At 46.0% G+C, this 14,050-nt stretch overlaps 1 protein-coding gene across 2 annotated transcripts in view; it reads left to right on the top strand.

Moving 5' to 3' along the window:
* Window positions 1-215: 215 nt before the first annotated feature.
* Pccb (propionyl-CoA carboxylase subunit beta) overlaps window positions 216-14,050 on the top strand; it is a 61,146-nt gene continuing 47,311 nt past the window's right edge. Inside the window, exons 1-5 of one of the 2 annotated variants that reach the window (XM_048416945.3) lie at window positions 220-423; window positions 2,881-3,000; window positions 4,426-4,494; window positions 7,140-7,196; window positions 10,480-10,593. In XM_048416945.3, the coding sequence (XP_048272902.1) occupies window positions 241-423; window positions 2,881-3,000; window positions 4,426-4,494; window positions 7,140-7,196; window positions 10,480-10,593 (543 nt within the window). In that variant the 5' untranslated portion in view covers window positions 220-240. Of the gene's footprint in view, window positions 424-2,880; window positions 3,001-4,425; window positions 4,495-7,139; window positions 7,197-10,479; window positions 10,594-14,050 lie in introns of both variants that reach the window. The other variant, XM_085689624.2, reaches the window with a different exon arrangement.

Raw genomic sequence — 14,050 nt, 5'->3', positions numbered from 1 at the left:
TTTTGGGAGGAGTGGGTCGACAAAGCCTGGGGGTCAAGATGGCTAATGCAGCAACACAGGCACTGATCTGAGAAGCAGGTGTTTCCCCATACTGCCTTGCTTGGGCCTGGACTACAACTCCTGCGACTGCCAGACTCTCTAGTCACAGCGACGACGCGCAAGCGCAGACCGCTATGGCCACGCTTTCCGCGCATGCGTCCTCAGGTGCACTGATCGGTGTGGCACGCTGGCAGAGTAAAAATGGCGGCGGCGGTGCGGGCGGCGGCTGCTGGAGCGAGGCTCAGGGTTCTCAATTGCGGCCTCCGCAGCACGAACCGCAGCCTTTGCAACCAGCCTGTTTCAGTAAACGAGCGCATCGACAACAAGCGCCGTGCCGCGCTGCAGGGCGGAGGCCAGCGCCGCATCGACGCGCAGCACAAGCGAGTGAGTCCCGGGAGCCAGCGCGCCCCGCCCCCTCCGCCCGCGACCTATCACAGTGTGCCGGGCTCGCGGCGCCCATGGCCTCCCAGCCAATAGGCGCCGTGCCTGGGAGGGGCGCGGCGAGAACTTTCACCTGGAGAGCCTAGGGCCCCCTCGGGGGTGGGTTGCTGAGGACCAGCTTCTGTGTGCTTAGCAAGGTCCCCAAGTGGTGGTGGGCGTTGATTGGATGAAAGGATGGATCTGACCGGTCTCCAGCAGTGCTCCACCTTAGCTGCTGTGAACTTTTGGGAAAGTTAGTCTCTAGAAATCATCTTAAACAGAATAATGCCTCTCACATCTTATTAGAATAAGAATTCTTCACTAATCGGCAGTAGGCTCTCAATTAATTAAAAAGACCCCATTATTTTCGTGCTGTCTGAAAGAGTTGTGGCAAGTTTGTTTGTTTCTTCCGTAATGGAGAGCAATAAAACTGAGCCTCATAGTATCAGAAATCGCTTGACTACATTCACATTAACCTGGGGTGGGGTTCTCCGTGATGGCAGGGACTTTTGTGACACCTGTGTCTTAGGAAGTCAGGTCGGCCTCTTGAGAGTTTCGGCATGACTGACTGGGTAAGAAGCAGGTGGGCTTTGGGTAAACTCGCAGCTACTCTGCAGTCTGACTAGAGTGGGCAGCTGAGGCACTGACACACTGCCTGGATCTTCAGGCGAGAACCACAGTTGAGCTTCAGAGATAAGCTAGAGGGGCCCGTTAGCAGCAGAAGCATCAAGCTGGAAGAGGCGACCCTAGACCTGAAACCAGACTTGCCTGGTGAGTCTAGACATGAGAGCCAGATGAGTTAGTAGGAAGGTACCTTGCCTAAGGAAAGCGCTCCCTGTGAAGAGCACACAAGTTCTACTGAAGTGTGGCAAAAGCTGGGCTTTTTGTTGTTGTTTGTTTTGGTTTTGATTTTCTGAGACAGGGTTTCTCTGTGTAAAGACAGCTCTGGCTGTCCTGGAACTTGCTTTGTAAGCCAGGCTAGCCTTGAACACACAGTTCCTCCTGCCTCTGCCTCCCGAACACTAGGATTAAAGGTGTGAACTGGTTCTTAAATCTTGGCCAAAGGTTGTTACAGACTTCTGTTTGAAAAAGGCCTAAGGCTAACAGTTCCTTTTTGACACTTAGGAATGGGGTTGAAAGGTTTGTGGTGAGCAGTGCTCTCCCTCACTCCCATGGGGTCCTGGTGAAGGACTAACAAGTTTCCTGGGAAGGCCTGTCACCTCTCTCAGGGTCCAGTGCTCACTTCGTCCCCAAGCAGACCCTTGATGCACTTAGATAGGCCTGGAGAGCTGCTTTTGGCTGTCAGGGCTGACTTAGTTGGGAGGCCAATTTGTGCTCTCATTAAGCAAGTTTTTTATTAGTTCCATAACACAGATTTCCTACAAGTGGATCAGAAAGTATGAATATTTTCAAATCTATCACTATCTTTATCCATAGTCGTTAGGTTGTTTTCCCCCAAAGTAAATGTTTTCCATAACCTCATTGGCTTTCACTGCTTTCCTAAAGTAACTAATTCCAAGGGTTGTTTGTTGTTTACTGTGTGTATGTGTTGTTTTCTTGGCATGGGGGCTAAGGACTTTCTTGAGAGCTGAAGTTTTGGGAGCCTAAGGAGCAGAGGCTCTTGGTAGATTGAGGGTTTCAACTTCATCTGTAAGAAGTATTTTCTTTAATTTTGAGATAGGATCTCATACAGCCCCAGCTGGCCTTGGATTTTCTCATAGCCAGTGATGACCTTGAACTTCTGATCCCTCTGCTGCCTCCCCAGCTCTGGGATTACAGGCATTCACTACCCTGTGTATGCAGTCTGTGTGGTACTGGGAATCGAACCTAGGGCTTTTGCACATGCTAGACAAGCCCTCTACTAACAGAACTGTATCTCCAGCTGTTTTTTCTTTCTGTCTTTAAAGCAAATGCCCTCCAACCCGAGAAACTCTCCCTCCTGACAAACTCCCCAGCACCTTGCCCCTCTCCCTTTACTCAGCAGCTCCCTGCTGTGGGGGTCTTCCAGCAGGGATTCTTATTTAGGATAGAAGAAGGCAATGGTGCCTTGGGGTGAAGGCTGAGAACTGGAGGGAGGGGTTGTGCCTGGTTGAAGTGCACCTGTAACTCTCTGACCCTCACTAAGCCTGCCTTAGTTTCCTCCCTACTCCTACTCAGGGTTCTCAGTGCAATTCAGGCTCAGGCTCTCTTTTCCCCCACTTGTCTCCGCCTATTTCTCCTCCTTTCGATTTACTTTCCACAGGCAGGTGACTCCTGAGCACTGCATCTACCCAGCTTTCCTGGCTGGAACAAAGTCTGTTGCTATCACCTGTCTGCTTTGGGTAGGACAGACAGTGGAGCCTTTAACACTGGGGCAAAGAGGCTCTGGCCTTCCTGCTAAGATGTCTTACCTACCTTAACTTACCTGATCTTTTGTTGTAGGGAAAGCTAACTGCCAGGGAGCGGATCAGCCTCCTGCTGGACCCCGGCAGCTTTGTGGAGAGCGACATGTTTGTGGAACACAGATGTGCCGACTTCGGGATGGCTGCTGAAAAGAACAAGGTATCTTTATTCCAGTGTTGGAGTGAACACGTCCTGTGGCCTGCTAGCCTTCCCACCAGAACAAAGAGTTGATAGAGCTTTTATCTCAGTTGCATTGGAGAAGGGCTGAGGGGCTTTCAGGTTCTCTCCTAACTCACCATTGCCTGCAGGTGAGTGTGGGAGGCTGCGTATACTCTTTGCAATGTAACTCAGGCCGAGTTTCCAAGGCACTGGTCGTGGGTTCCATTCCTCATACAGATGGACAAGGTTGGAGGGAGGATCATGGGAGGATCCCTCAGATGTCTCTGAGAACCAGACCCTCATATAAATGCAGGCCAGTTGTTGCTTTTGATACTTCTTAAGTTTGAGCCTTGTGTTTAGGTGGGATTTTTTGTTTTGTTTTTTTCCAGACAAGGTTCCTCTGTGTTTCCCTGACTGTCCTGGAACTCACTCTGTAGTCCAGGCTGGCTTCGAACTCTGAGATTTGCCTGCCCCTGCCTCTCCAGTGCTAGGAGTAAAGGCATGCGCCACCACTGTCTGGCTCATGTTTAGATGTTTTTATTGTTTATTTTTTTCAATTTGTCTGACTATTTCACACAGGCTGCCCTAGAACTCCGTGTGGCCCGGGCAGCCCTGATCTCATGGTCCCCTTGGTTTTAACCACCTGGGTGTGTAATCATGGGCATGCATCAGATATACCTGGCAATCTTTGAGGTCAGTAAAACCAGATTGTTTGTGGGTTCATGGAGCTCTTAGGATTCACTTTTAGTCCCCTTTTCTGCACATCTGCTGACTATGACCAAAGGTGTAAACTCGGCAGGGTCTGTCTGAGCCATTCTGGGCACAGCAATGTCTGAGTTTGCACGAAGAACTGTCTGAGTAGGGATGTGTGATATCGGAGAAGCTGCTCTGGAAGCTCTTTTTCTTTTTGAGGGTCTTACAGTGTAGCCAAGGCTGGCCACAAACTTATAATGATTCTCCCTTCTTAGTTTTGGCTGGGAGTCCAGACATGTGCCACTGTGCCCAGCTCTGCTATGTTTCCTTGTGTGTTCCTCTTGTGTAAGTGGCAGCGGTGGCCCTGGGAACCTCACGGTTATATTACCTTTCTTCTGAGAATTCTAGTTATTCATTCTGGTGTGCTAGAGACTAAACCCTGCTTTGGTTTTAAGTTTGAACCTTAGAAACTTTGGTGTTTTGTTTTTAGTTAAGTCATGATGCCAACTTCACTATAAAGAGATATTCGGGCTGGGCGGCAGTGGCACATGCCTTTAATCCCAGCACTCGGGAGGCAGAGGCAGGTGGATCTCTGTGAGTTCGAGGCCAGCCTGGTCTACAGAGCGAGTTCCAGGACAACCAGGGCTACACCGAGAAACCCTGTCTTAAAAAACAAACAACAACAAGGAAGTATTTGGGTTTTCTGACCTATCTGCTTCCTTTCTCTGGCAGTTTCCTGGAGATAGCGTGGTCACTGGACGGGGCCGAATCAATGGAAGACTGGCTTATGTCTTCAGTCAGGTATGTCCTAACTCCAGCAAATGAGGCTTTCCTGCAAGGTAGAGCCAGAAACAAAATATGATAGAAAACAATTTGGGGGAATGAAATCTTGCTTATAGTTTGGGGCTGTGGAGGATCCAGATGCAGTCTGAGTAGAAAAAATTGATTCTTAAAAGCACAGGTCCCTGAGCTATGGGATTTTTTTTTTTTTTGAAAGTATCCAAATACATTTTGTGAAGTTCTATCAAGAGAGATGAAGTTGGCATACACTGAGACCTGAGGAAGACCTTGTAGGCAGAATAAAGCTATGTCATACCCAAATTGCTTTTTTAAAAATTATTTTATGCTGGGCAGTGGTGGCACATGCCTTTAATCCCAGCACTCGGGAGGCAGAGGCAGGCGGGTCTCTGTGAGTTCAGTGGAGTTCCAGATGGTTATAAGCACCAGGTTGGTGCAGGGAATCAAATCTGGGTCCTCTGGAAGAGCAGCCAGTTTCCCTAACTGCTGTCGCTTCCCTCCAGCCCCGTTTGTCCAAATCTTTATCTCCAGAGCTGTGCATTACCTGACATGGTAGAGAAGAATCAAGGTTCTGATCAAGTGACTTTAGCATAGTGTGGCCTGGGTTACCCAGGTGGCTTAATGTAATCACAAGGGTCCTTAAAAAGAGGAAGAGAATAGCTGGGTGGTGGTGGCACACACCTTTAACCCCAGCATTGGGGAGACAGAGGCCGGCCTGGTCTGCAGAGCGAGTTATAGGACAGCCAGAGCTGTTATACAGAGAAACCCTGTCTCTAAAAACAAAAACAAACAAACTAAAAACCCAAACCACCCCCCACCCGAAGAAAACCAAACAAACAAGACAAAACAAAACAGGGACCGGAAGAAAGGTCAGAATACTCTACCTGTGGTGTGAGGCTTTGAAAATAGAGAAGCATTCTCTGAGAGGAGGAACGGGAGCCATCGCTAGAAGCTTCGGAAAGGTAACCAGGTTGCCTACCCTTGAGGCCTGAGAGGTCACAGATCTGTTGATCGTGGTTGTAACCCAGTGAGGTCCCTGGGAGGGAGCTTCTGCACCACAGGATGTGAGAGAGCAGTGTTGTCTTAGGTCCATGACTCTGAGTTAGTGTCACGGCAGCAACAGAAGCAGGGTATTTTGTGTGCTATTTCATGATAGGTTTTTCTACTATTGGGCCTGCCAAATTTTGAAGATTACTTTTTCTTTCTCTCAATTTTTTTAAAAAATATTTCTTTATTTATTATGTATACAATATTCTTTCTGCATGTATGCCTGCAGGCCAGAAGAGGGCACCAGACCTCATTACAGATGGCTGTGAGCCACCATGTGGTTGTCGGGACCTTTGGAAGAGCAGGCAATGCTCTTAACCACTAAGCCATCTCTCCAGCCCCTCTTTCTCTCAATTTTTATGAGCTGGCTGGGCAAAAATGAATAAATAAGGGAGCATAGAAATGACAGGACAAAGATTGCTACTGTGTTTTCTGACCACGATGTCTGACTACTCAAGGCTGCTACAGAAATTCAAATCCGTCATCTTTTTGAGTGCCTTCTCTGCTCACAGAGTAAGTGGGAGTAAGGAAGAGATGGAGACGATGAAGACAGTGCTCTCATTCTGAAGATGCCAGCTTATAGGTAGAATGGGGCAGAACAGGCAGCCACAGACCGGGTAGGAGCGGCTCCAGCAAACACTTTGGACTCATAAGGAGGAGGTCTTTCCAGATTTGTGGAGGCGAGTGGGGAAGATGGACCTTGAAAGAGGCTGGATCCTGGCCTTAGTGTGTCGTGAGCCGGCCTTCTCATTCCACTCTCCAGGATACTAACACGGGTGATTTTTTCTGGGGTGTTAGCCGGTTTTTCTAGAAAAGTATCCTTCTTCTCTTGGTCCCTGGCTGACAGCAAGGTCTATGGAGAGGGGAGGAGCCAGTAGGACTCTTTCAGTACTCAGGCTTCTAGTCTCTGGTTTTCATCCTCACCTTTGCCTTCTTTCAGGCCAGTGATCTGAGTCTGGAGTCTGTTTCTTTAAAGGAACAGCCTTTCTCCCCTCAAGGCGAAGGAGGAGCTCTTTGAGTTCTTTTACCACAAGCTTACTCCTGTTTTAATTGCCCCCACCTTTTCCTTGGTTCCTCATTGGTTGTCCCCTCTTCAGGTGTGTGCTTCCATTTCCTTCCTTCCAATCACATGGTACCTTTGTACTTTTAGTTCCCCTCAGCTGACCTGCTGCTTGTGCTTATTAGATGCCCCTAGTGTGACAGTATCAGACAGGGATGGGGTGGGGCCAAGGGACTCTGACTGCCTTTCATCTCCTCTGTTTTCAGAATCTGACATACTATGTGGAAATGGCGGGGCTTGTTTGACACTGGAGGAATTTGGGTTAATCCTGCTTGAGTTATTGCCTCAGAGCTCCGAGTCACTTTTGTAGGGCAAAAACTACTACCCTGATCTTACACAAACGCTCTTTAAGATATTTTATTAACTATTCTGGGGGAATAATCTATGTATTAGAGTTGTATTTTTTTTCTCCATTTTTCCTCAATGTCTGAAATGCCTTTAACAATGTTGAGTTTCTCATTTCTTCCTACTGGGTCTTCAGCTCTGCCTTGTTGTTATATTTTACATGCTGGTTTAATTGTTTTGTTTGTTGTTTTTTCAGGATTTTACTGTTTTTGGAGGCAGTCTGTCAGGAGCACATGCTCAAAAGATCTGCAAAGTAAGTGTTTAATATTGAAAATAAACCCAGAGCGTCCCTCAGTTTATGTGGCACACACTGAGTATTCTGGGGGTGTAATGAATTGAGCTGGGTATAAGAAATTGCACATTTGGGGCTGCAGAGGTGGCTAAACAGTTAAGAGCAATCGATTGCTCTTCCAGAGGACCAGGGTTCAATCTCCAAAACCCACATGGTAGCTACATTACAACTGTCTGTACCCCCAAGATCTGACACCCTCACACAGACATACATACAGACAAAACAATGCAAATAAAACAAAAATAAATAAATTATAAAAATTGCACGTTCTTCTGCCCAAGTGCTAGGTTTATATGTGTGAACCTGTCACGTTTTCTCATGCATAAAATAGCATGTACAATTTCAGGGCTTGCAGGCTGGAGAGATGGGTCAGTGGCTATGAGTGCCTGTATGAAAACAAAAGAACCTGAGTTCAAATCCCCAACACTCACATAAAACTCAAGCATGACTGTTATGTGCTTGCAACCCCAGTTTTTGGGGAACAGGCAGAGTCTGGCAGCTTGCTGACTGGTGGGCCGAGTCAAAACAGCAAGCTTTGGGCTCATGGAGAGATCCTCATGAAGAGGATCTCAGAAAATAGGATTGAGGGTGATAGAGGAGGACACCTGACATTCTACTCTGGCCTCCGCCTTTGAAGACTGAAAACATTCAAAAGAACAATGTAATATATATACTTATTATTATTTTTTTTTTGAGACAAAGTTTCTCTGTATAGTTCAGGCTAGCCTTGAACTCAGAGATACGTTTGCCTCTGTGTCCCAAGTGCTGGGATTAAAGACGTGTGCCACTACGTCTGACTCATTAACATATGTTCTTATAAGAAGATTTAGTAGTGAATCTAACTGGTATAATTCAAAGGAGGCTTGAGGAAACGTATTTCTGAATCTCAGCAACTTTAATGTGACAAAGGCTTCTGGTTTCTATTAATGGCAAAGACACATGTGTGTGTTCATAAATGAAGAGTTAGAGCAATACAGGGGGAAAATGTAAACTTTTTCCAACTCAAGTTCATAGACCACTGTCTTAGGGTTTTTATTGCTGTGAAGAGACACCATGACCATGGCAACTCTCATAAAAGAAAACATTTACTTGAGGTGACGACTTCCATTTTACTACGGTGGGGAGCATGGCGGCTTACAGACATGTGCTGGAGGAGTAGCTGAGAGTCCTATATCTTGCAGACAACAGGAAGTTGACTGACTCACTGGGCAGTATTCCAAACATAGGAAACCTAAACCTACCCCCACAGTGACACATTTCCTCCAACAAGGCCATACCCACTCCAGCAAAGTCACACCTCCTAATAGTGCCACTCCCTTTAAGATTATAGAGGCCAATTACATTCAAATTATCACAACCACGTATCCATTCACAGCTATCTTGAGATTCTGTAAATCTCAAGAATAGAATTTCAGATACAGGCAGAGAGGCCAGATACTAAAATGTAAAGAGCAGAACAAAGATTGTATGATAGTATTTTTTTTTAAAATGTGCTTGTGCTTAAGTGTCTGCCTGTGTGTGTACTGTGTGTGTGCTGTGTGTGTGCTGTGTGTGTGCTGTATGTGTGCTGTATGTGCCTGTGCCTGCAGAGGCCAGAAGGGGGTGTTGCATCCTTTAGAACTGGAGTTACAGATGGTTGTGAGCCACTGTGGATGCTAGGAACTAAATTGGAGTCTTTTGCAAGAGCAGTGCTCTTAACCACTGAGATATCTCTTAAGCTCCTGCATGAAGGTATTTTAAAACATTTTAGGGGACTGAGTTTAGAGTTCTGTAATAGTATACTTGCCTAATGTGAGCAGGCCTTGAAGTCGATTCCTTATTCTGCTGATGAAGATACAGGAACACAAACAGAACCCCGGATACCAATCAAACAAAAGTTCACCAGATATAATCCTGCTAGATTGAGATGATCTGGGGAGAAATGCTAAGTATAGTTGGTGTTTGTAGAACTTTAGATCATGGGAGTAAACGTGCTTTGTAAACCATCTAGGGCTGTGGGATGTTGTGCATGAGGCTTGTAGACCCAGGAGAAAAATTTGTCACCGTGTACCGGCCTCAGGTTAATATATGGGTCAATGTGCACTTTCATAAATAGACTTTTGTTTCCATTCTGTCTGCCACTCATTTTTCCTTAGGAGTCACTGAAAATAAATGTGGCGGCTGAAGAGAGTCAGGTATGACACTCTTAGCCTCAACAATGCAAAACCTGTGGCTTTTTTTAGGTGGCTGGTCTCATCTTCCCTTAGGAATTTGGACATTATGGGGGTTGAAATCAAGGTACTCCTTCTTGGTTGGAAAAGTACAGGGAAATGTTTTCTGGAACACACACACACACAGTGAAGGTGAGGTGTGTTGGCCTGTGTGTGTGTAAGTACAACACAGCTTTTAGGAGCTAGTTCTTACCTAACATAGTGGGTTCTTGGGAATCTAACTTGGGTCTCACCAGGCTCGTGTGCTACGTGATCTTGTGATTGGCCTGCTTGACTGGGCTGAATGTGCTAAAGCAGCAGTTTTCAACTTGTGGGTCACAAACCCTTTAGGGGTCACGTATCAGTTATTCTACATATCAGATATTTACGTTATGATTTATAACAGTAGCAAAATGAAGTAACAAATAAACAACTTTATGTTTGGGGGCCACCACAACGTGAGGAACAGTATTAAGGGGTTGCAATGTTAGGAAGGTTGAGAATCACTGTTCTAAAGAAACTCCATGCGCCACACTCCCTTCTTCAGCTACTGGACTGTTGAAAGAATGGACTCCAAGAATTTCTTCAGGAGAAATGGCGGAAGCCCTGAGGCACCCAGAGGAGCAGCTTGTCCCCTGGAGAAAGATTTCCAACCCGACAGATGACCCTGTAGGAGAGCCTGGGAGCTGAGTGGGGGACAGGGCCCACACCTTATGGGACTGTTCAGTTATGTAAACTTCTTAGTGTTTAAACCCTCCTCATACCAGGACCCCTGAAGGTGGCCTCGGTGGGGGCATAAAGTCCGGATCCCTTTGTCCCTCTTTCTGTGTGGTCACATTGATATATCTCCCTTTTCTGCTTTTCACTATTCATTTGGCTCCAATGGACTCATTGAGGATGGGTGGCTGGGCCTGGCTTGTGGGGACACAGGCTGTGGCCTCTTAGTCTGTTGACACTCTCACCCACCCAGCCATCTTGGCACAACAAGGCGTTTTGTCACTGCTGCTTTTGATAACCAGCGCAGATGTCTCATGGGATTTTCTATGCCATTTTAGATCATGGACCAGGCCTTAACAGTAGGGGCTCCAGTGATCGGGCTGAACGACTCCGGGGGCGCCCGAATCCAGGAGGGGGTGGAGTCCTTGGCTGGCTACGCAGACATCTTCCTGGTGAGAAAGCTATTCGCAGACGGAGTCTGTGAGTGTGTTCTGTGCCCGCCTCTCCACACTACCCTCTGCCCCATGCTGCCTTTGCGGTGTCTCCACGTCACTGCTACCGCGGGTGGGATGGGGGTGGATGGCATGCCAGATGGCTGCAGAGTCTGCTCTTTCTTCTTGATAGAGGACCAGTTGTTGGATAAATAATTAGTTCAAGGTCACTCATGAAGCAAAAGTACTTGGAAATGTTTTCTTTCTTGTTCTTTCTTTTTCTTTTCTTTTTTTTTCTTTGAAACAAGAGTGACATGTTAAGGAATGTTAAAGTAAACTGATTTTGCTAGAATCAGATTTTTTTTAAAGTGCTCTTTTAATTTAACATTCTGGATGATTATACAAAGTTTAAACAGTAATACAAAGAAGAAGAAATCTCTTCAAATCAGAGGCCTTGGAGAACATCATTCCAGATACCTGCATGGTTTGACTAGGAGCTGTGTTGTGAAAGAGACAGGGAGGGTCTGACAGAGACCAGAGACAGGCAGTTTCCAGTCTGCCCAGGGCTATCCTCCCTCCCCTGCAGAATGACAGCTGGCCTGTTCAGGGTCACTGCCCTTCAGGATTCATCGGAGCATCTGTGTGAGAGGTATTCTAAGTTGTAAATGCACTTACGGTCCTTGAGAGGCTTCCCAGCTTCTGTCCGTCTTAAACATGCTTTTTTCTTTAAAGTAAAAAAAAAAAAATAAAGCAGTATAACAATTGAATTCATTCCTAGTAACAAACGAAAGTATAAGGAAAGAGGGAGAAGGAGGGGGGGAGGGGAAGGGTAGGAGATGGGAGAGAAGAGGACAAGGGAGGGGAGGAGAAGAAAGGAGAGGGGAAGGGAGGAGAGGAAAAGAAAGGAGAAAGAAGAAGAGGGGAAGGGAAGGGAGGGGAGGAAAAGATAGGAGAGGGGAGGTTAGAGGAAGGAAGGGAAGGAGAGGAAAGGAAAGGAGAGAGAAGAGGGGAAGGGAGAGAAGCCAAAAGGGAAGGAGAAAAGAGAAAAAGTGAAAGAGAGGAAATGGAGAAGGAAAGGAAGCTACTAAGGGTTTTATCGAGGCCTCTAGATAAGGACTACATATAGCAACAGATCAGGGTTAAATCTTTTACGATTATATTCTGGTAAATGTTTCCCCAGAAATACACAATGAAGGACTTAAGAGCTAAAGGAAGCAAAATATCACCCATTTGCCCTCAAATGTTTCAAAATAATGTGATATGCAAATATGTATTTCTGGAGAGAATGGTACAGCCAGTGGGGACAGCTATCTGCCTGAAGAACACAGTACAGATCTTAGAATGTTTCAAGTTTCCCATGAGGTCTGAACTTACATCACAATTAAAAGTTTCCAGAAATTAACATCACAGGATCAAGCCTTTATCCCTTGAGACTGCTTTCTGGACTCCTCCCATCCCCCAGTGCCTTCCTTTTTAAAAGACAAATATCTCTATATAGTTCACACTATCTGGTTCTGGATCCTCCTGTGGCTGCTGAGGCTATAGGTCTGTGCTGCCCTGCCCAGCCACAGCTTCCCCCCTTTATATTTAGTTGGGCATTTTAGTTCACTTTAATTTTCATCATGTTTTTTTTTAAAAAAATTAACCTTCTTTCTTTCTTTCCTTCCTTCCTTCCTTCCTTCCTTCCTTCCTTCCTTCCTTCCTTCTTTCTTTCTTTCTTTCTTTCTTTCTTTCTTTCCTTCCTTCTTTCTTTCTTTCTTTACTTATTTACTTGAGAAAGGCCTCTCAGTGTAGCCCTGGTTATCCTGGAACTCACTCTGTAGATCAGGCTAGCCTCGAACTCAGAGATCCACCTGATTCTGCCTTCCAAGTACTGGGATTAAAGACATGTTCTGCCACCAACACCTGGCCTTAACTTTTAACTTTTTTTCTTACATATGGGTGTTTTGCATGCATGCATGTGTATGTGCCTGTTGTCTGTGGATTCCAAGAGAGAATGTTGGGTGTAGAGTTATAGATGGTTGTAAACGGTCATGTGGGTGCTGGGAACCAAACTTGGGTCCTCTAGAGGAGCAACCAATTTCTTTAACCACTGAGGCATCTCTTTAGCCTCCTTCACCATATATGTTAAGCATATATGAGATCTCATAGCCCATCTACACAGTGACATACTCCCAGCAACAAGACCACACCTATTCCAACAAGGCCACAGGTCCTAATCGTGCCACTTCCTTTGGGGGCCCAAAGCCACCATGGCTGGTTTTCTGGTAACTTACAAATTGGGTTCTTTTGGTCTTCAGGGACTACTGATCTTTGCGTATTGAGTGTGGTGTCTGACTGTGACGTTTTTAAGCTATGTCTGTAAATGCATGTTGCTCTGTGGTTGCGGTGTCACTTTTCTCAGTGCAATGACAAATTACCTGACAAAGGCACCTTGAGGAAGGATGGTTTATTGGCTCACAGTCAGGGTGTGATCTGTTATGAGGAGGACCTGCTGGCTGGTCACATCCTGTGTGCAGTCAAGAAGCAGGGGCCTGGAGAGATGACTCAGCAGTTGGGAGCACTGGCTGCTCTTCCAGAAGTCATGGGTTCAGTTCTCAGCAACCACATGGTGACTGACAACCATCTGTAATGAGATCTGATGCCCTCCCTTTTCTGACCTGCAGGCATGTGTCCAGGCAGACCGCTGTATACATCATAAATAAATGAAATCATTAAAAAAAAAAGGCAGAGAGAAATGAAAGCTGCTGCTCAGCTCCCTCCCAAAACCAAAACCAAAAAATATAAGTAAGCATACAAAATAATACTTGTTTCCCCTCTTCCTTCCCCCCACCCCAGGCCTAACATGGCCCTATGTAGCCTAGGCTAGCCTAGAACTCCTGAACCTCTTGCCTTTATCTCCCAAGTGCTGGATACCCCACCACACCTAGCTTGAAGTATTTTCCAGCATGTATATCATTGTCTTTTGCTTAATTTCCACCACGTTGTAACTGTTTGTGTGTGTTCAGTGGTTGCTTCCAGGTTGTAGTAAGTATCTCAACGCAATCTCTTTAAAAAAAAATCATTGCTTATGTGTGTGTGTGTCAGAGGGCAACCTATGAGAATGACTTCTGTATGTCTATCTATCATGTGGGTCCTGAGGCTGGAACTCAAATAGTCCTCTTCCTGGCAAGTACCTTTACTCACCGAACCATCTTACCAGCCCTCATCAGAATCTCTTTTAAGTAATAGTGGTAAGACAGTGACTTTTTCAGTATACCTCCCTTTTCTCTCTCTCTCGTGTGTGTGTGTGTGTGTGTGTGTGATGTTATAAGCCCAAATGCAGTGTCATAATTATTACTTTGTTATTTATTTTCTTATTTTTTTTTTCAAGACAGGGTTTCTCTTTGTAACAGCCCTGGTTATTCTGGAACTCTCTCTGTGTACCAGACTGGCCTCGAACTCACAGAGATCTACCTGCCTTTGCCTCCTAAAGGCT

The sequence above is a fragment of the Myodes glareolus genome, chromosome 4 (assembly GCF_982192425.1).
Source record: "Myodes glareolus chromosome 4, mMyoGla1.1, whole genome shotgun sequence".
Lineage (NCBI taxonomy): Eukaryota > Metazoa > Chordata > Mammalia > Rodentia > Cricetidae > Myodes > Myodes glareolus.
This window is presented reverse-complemented; position numbering and strand designations above follow the sequence as displayed.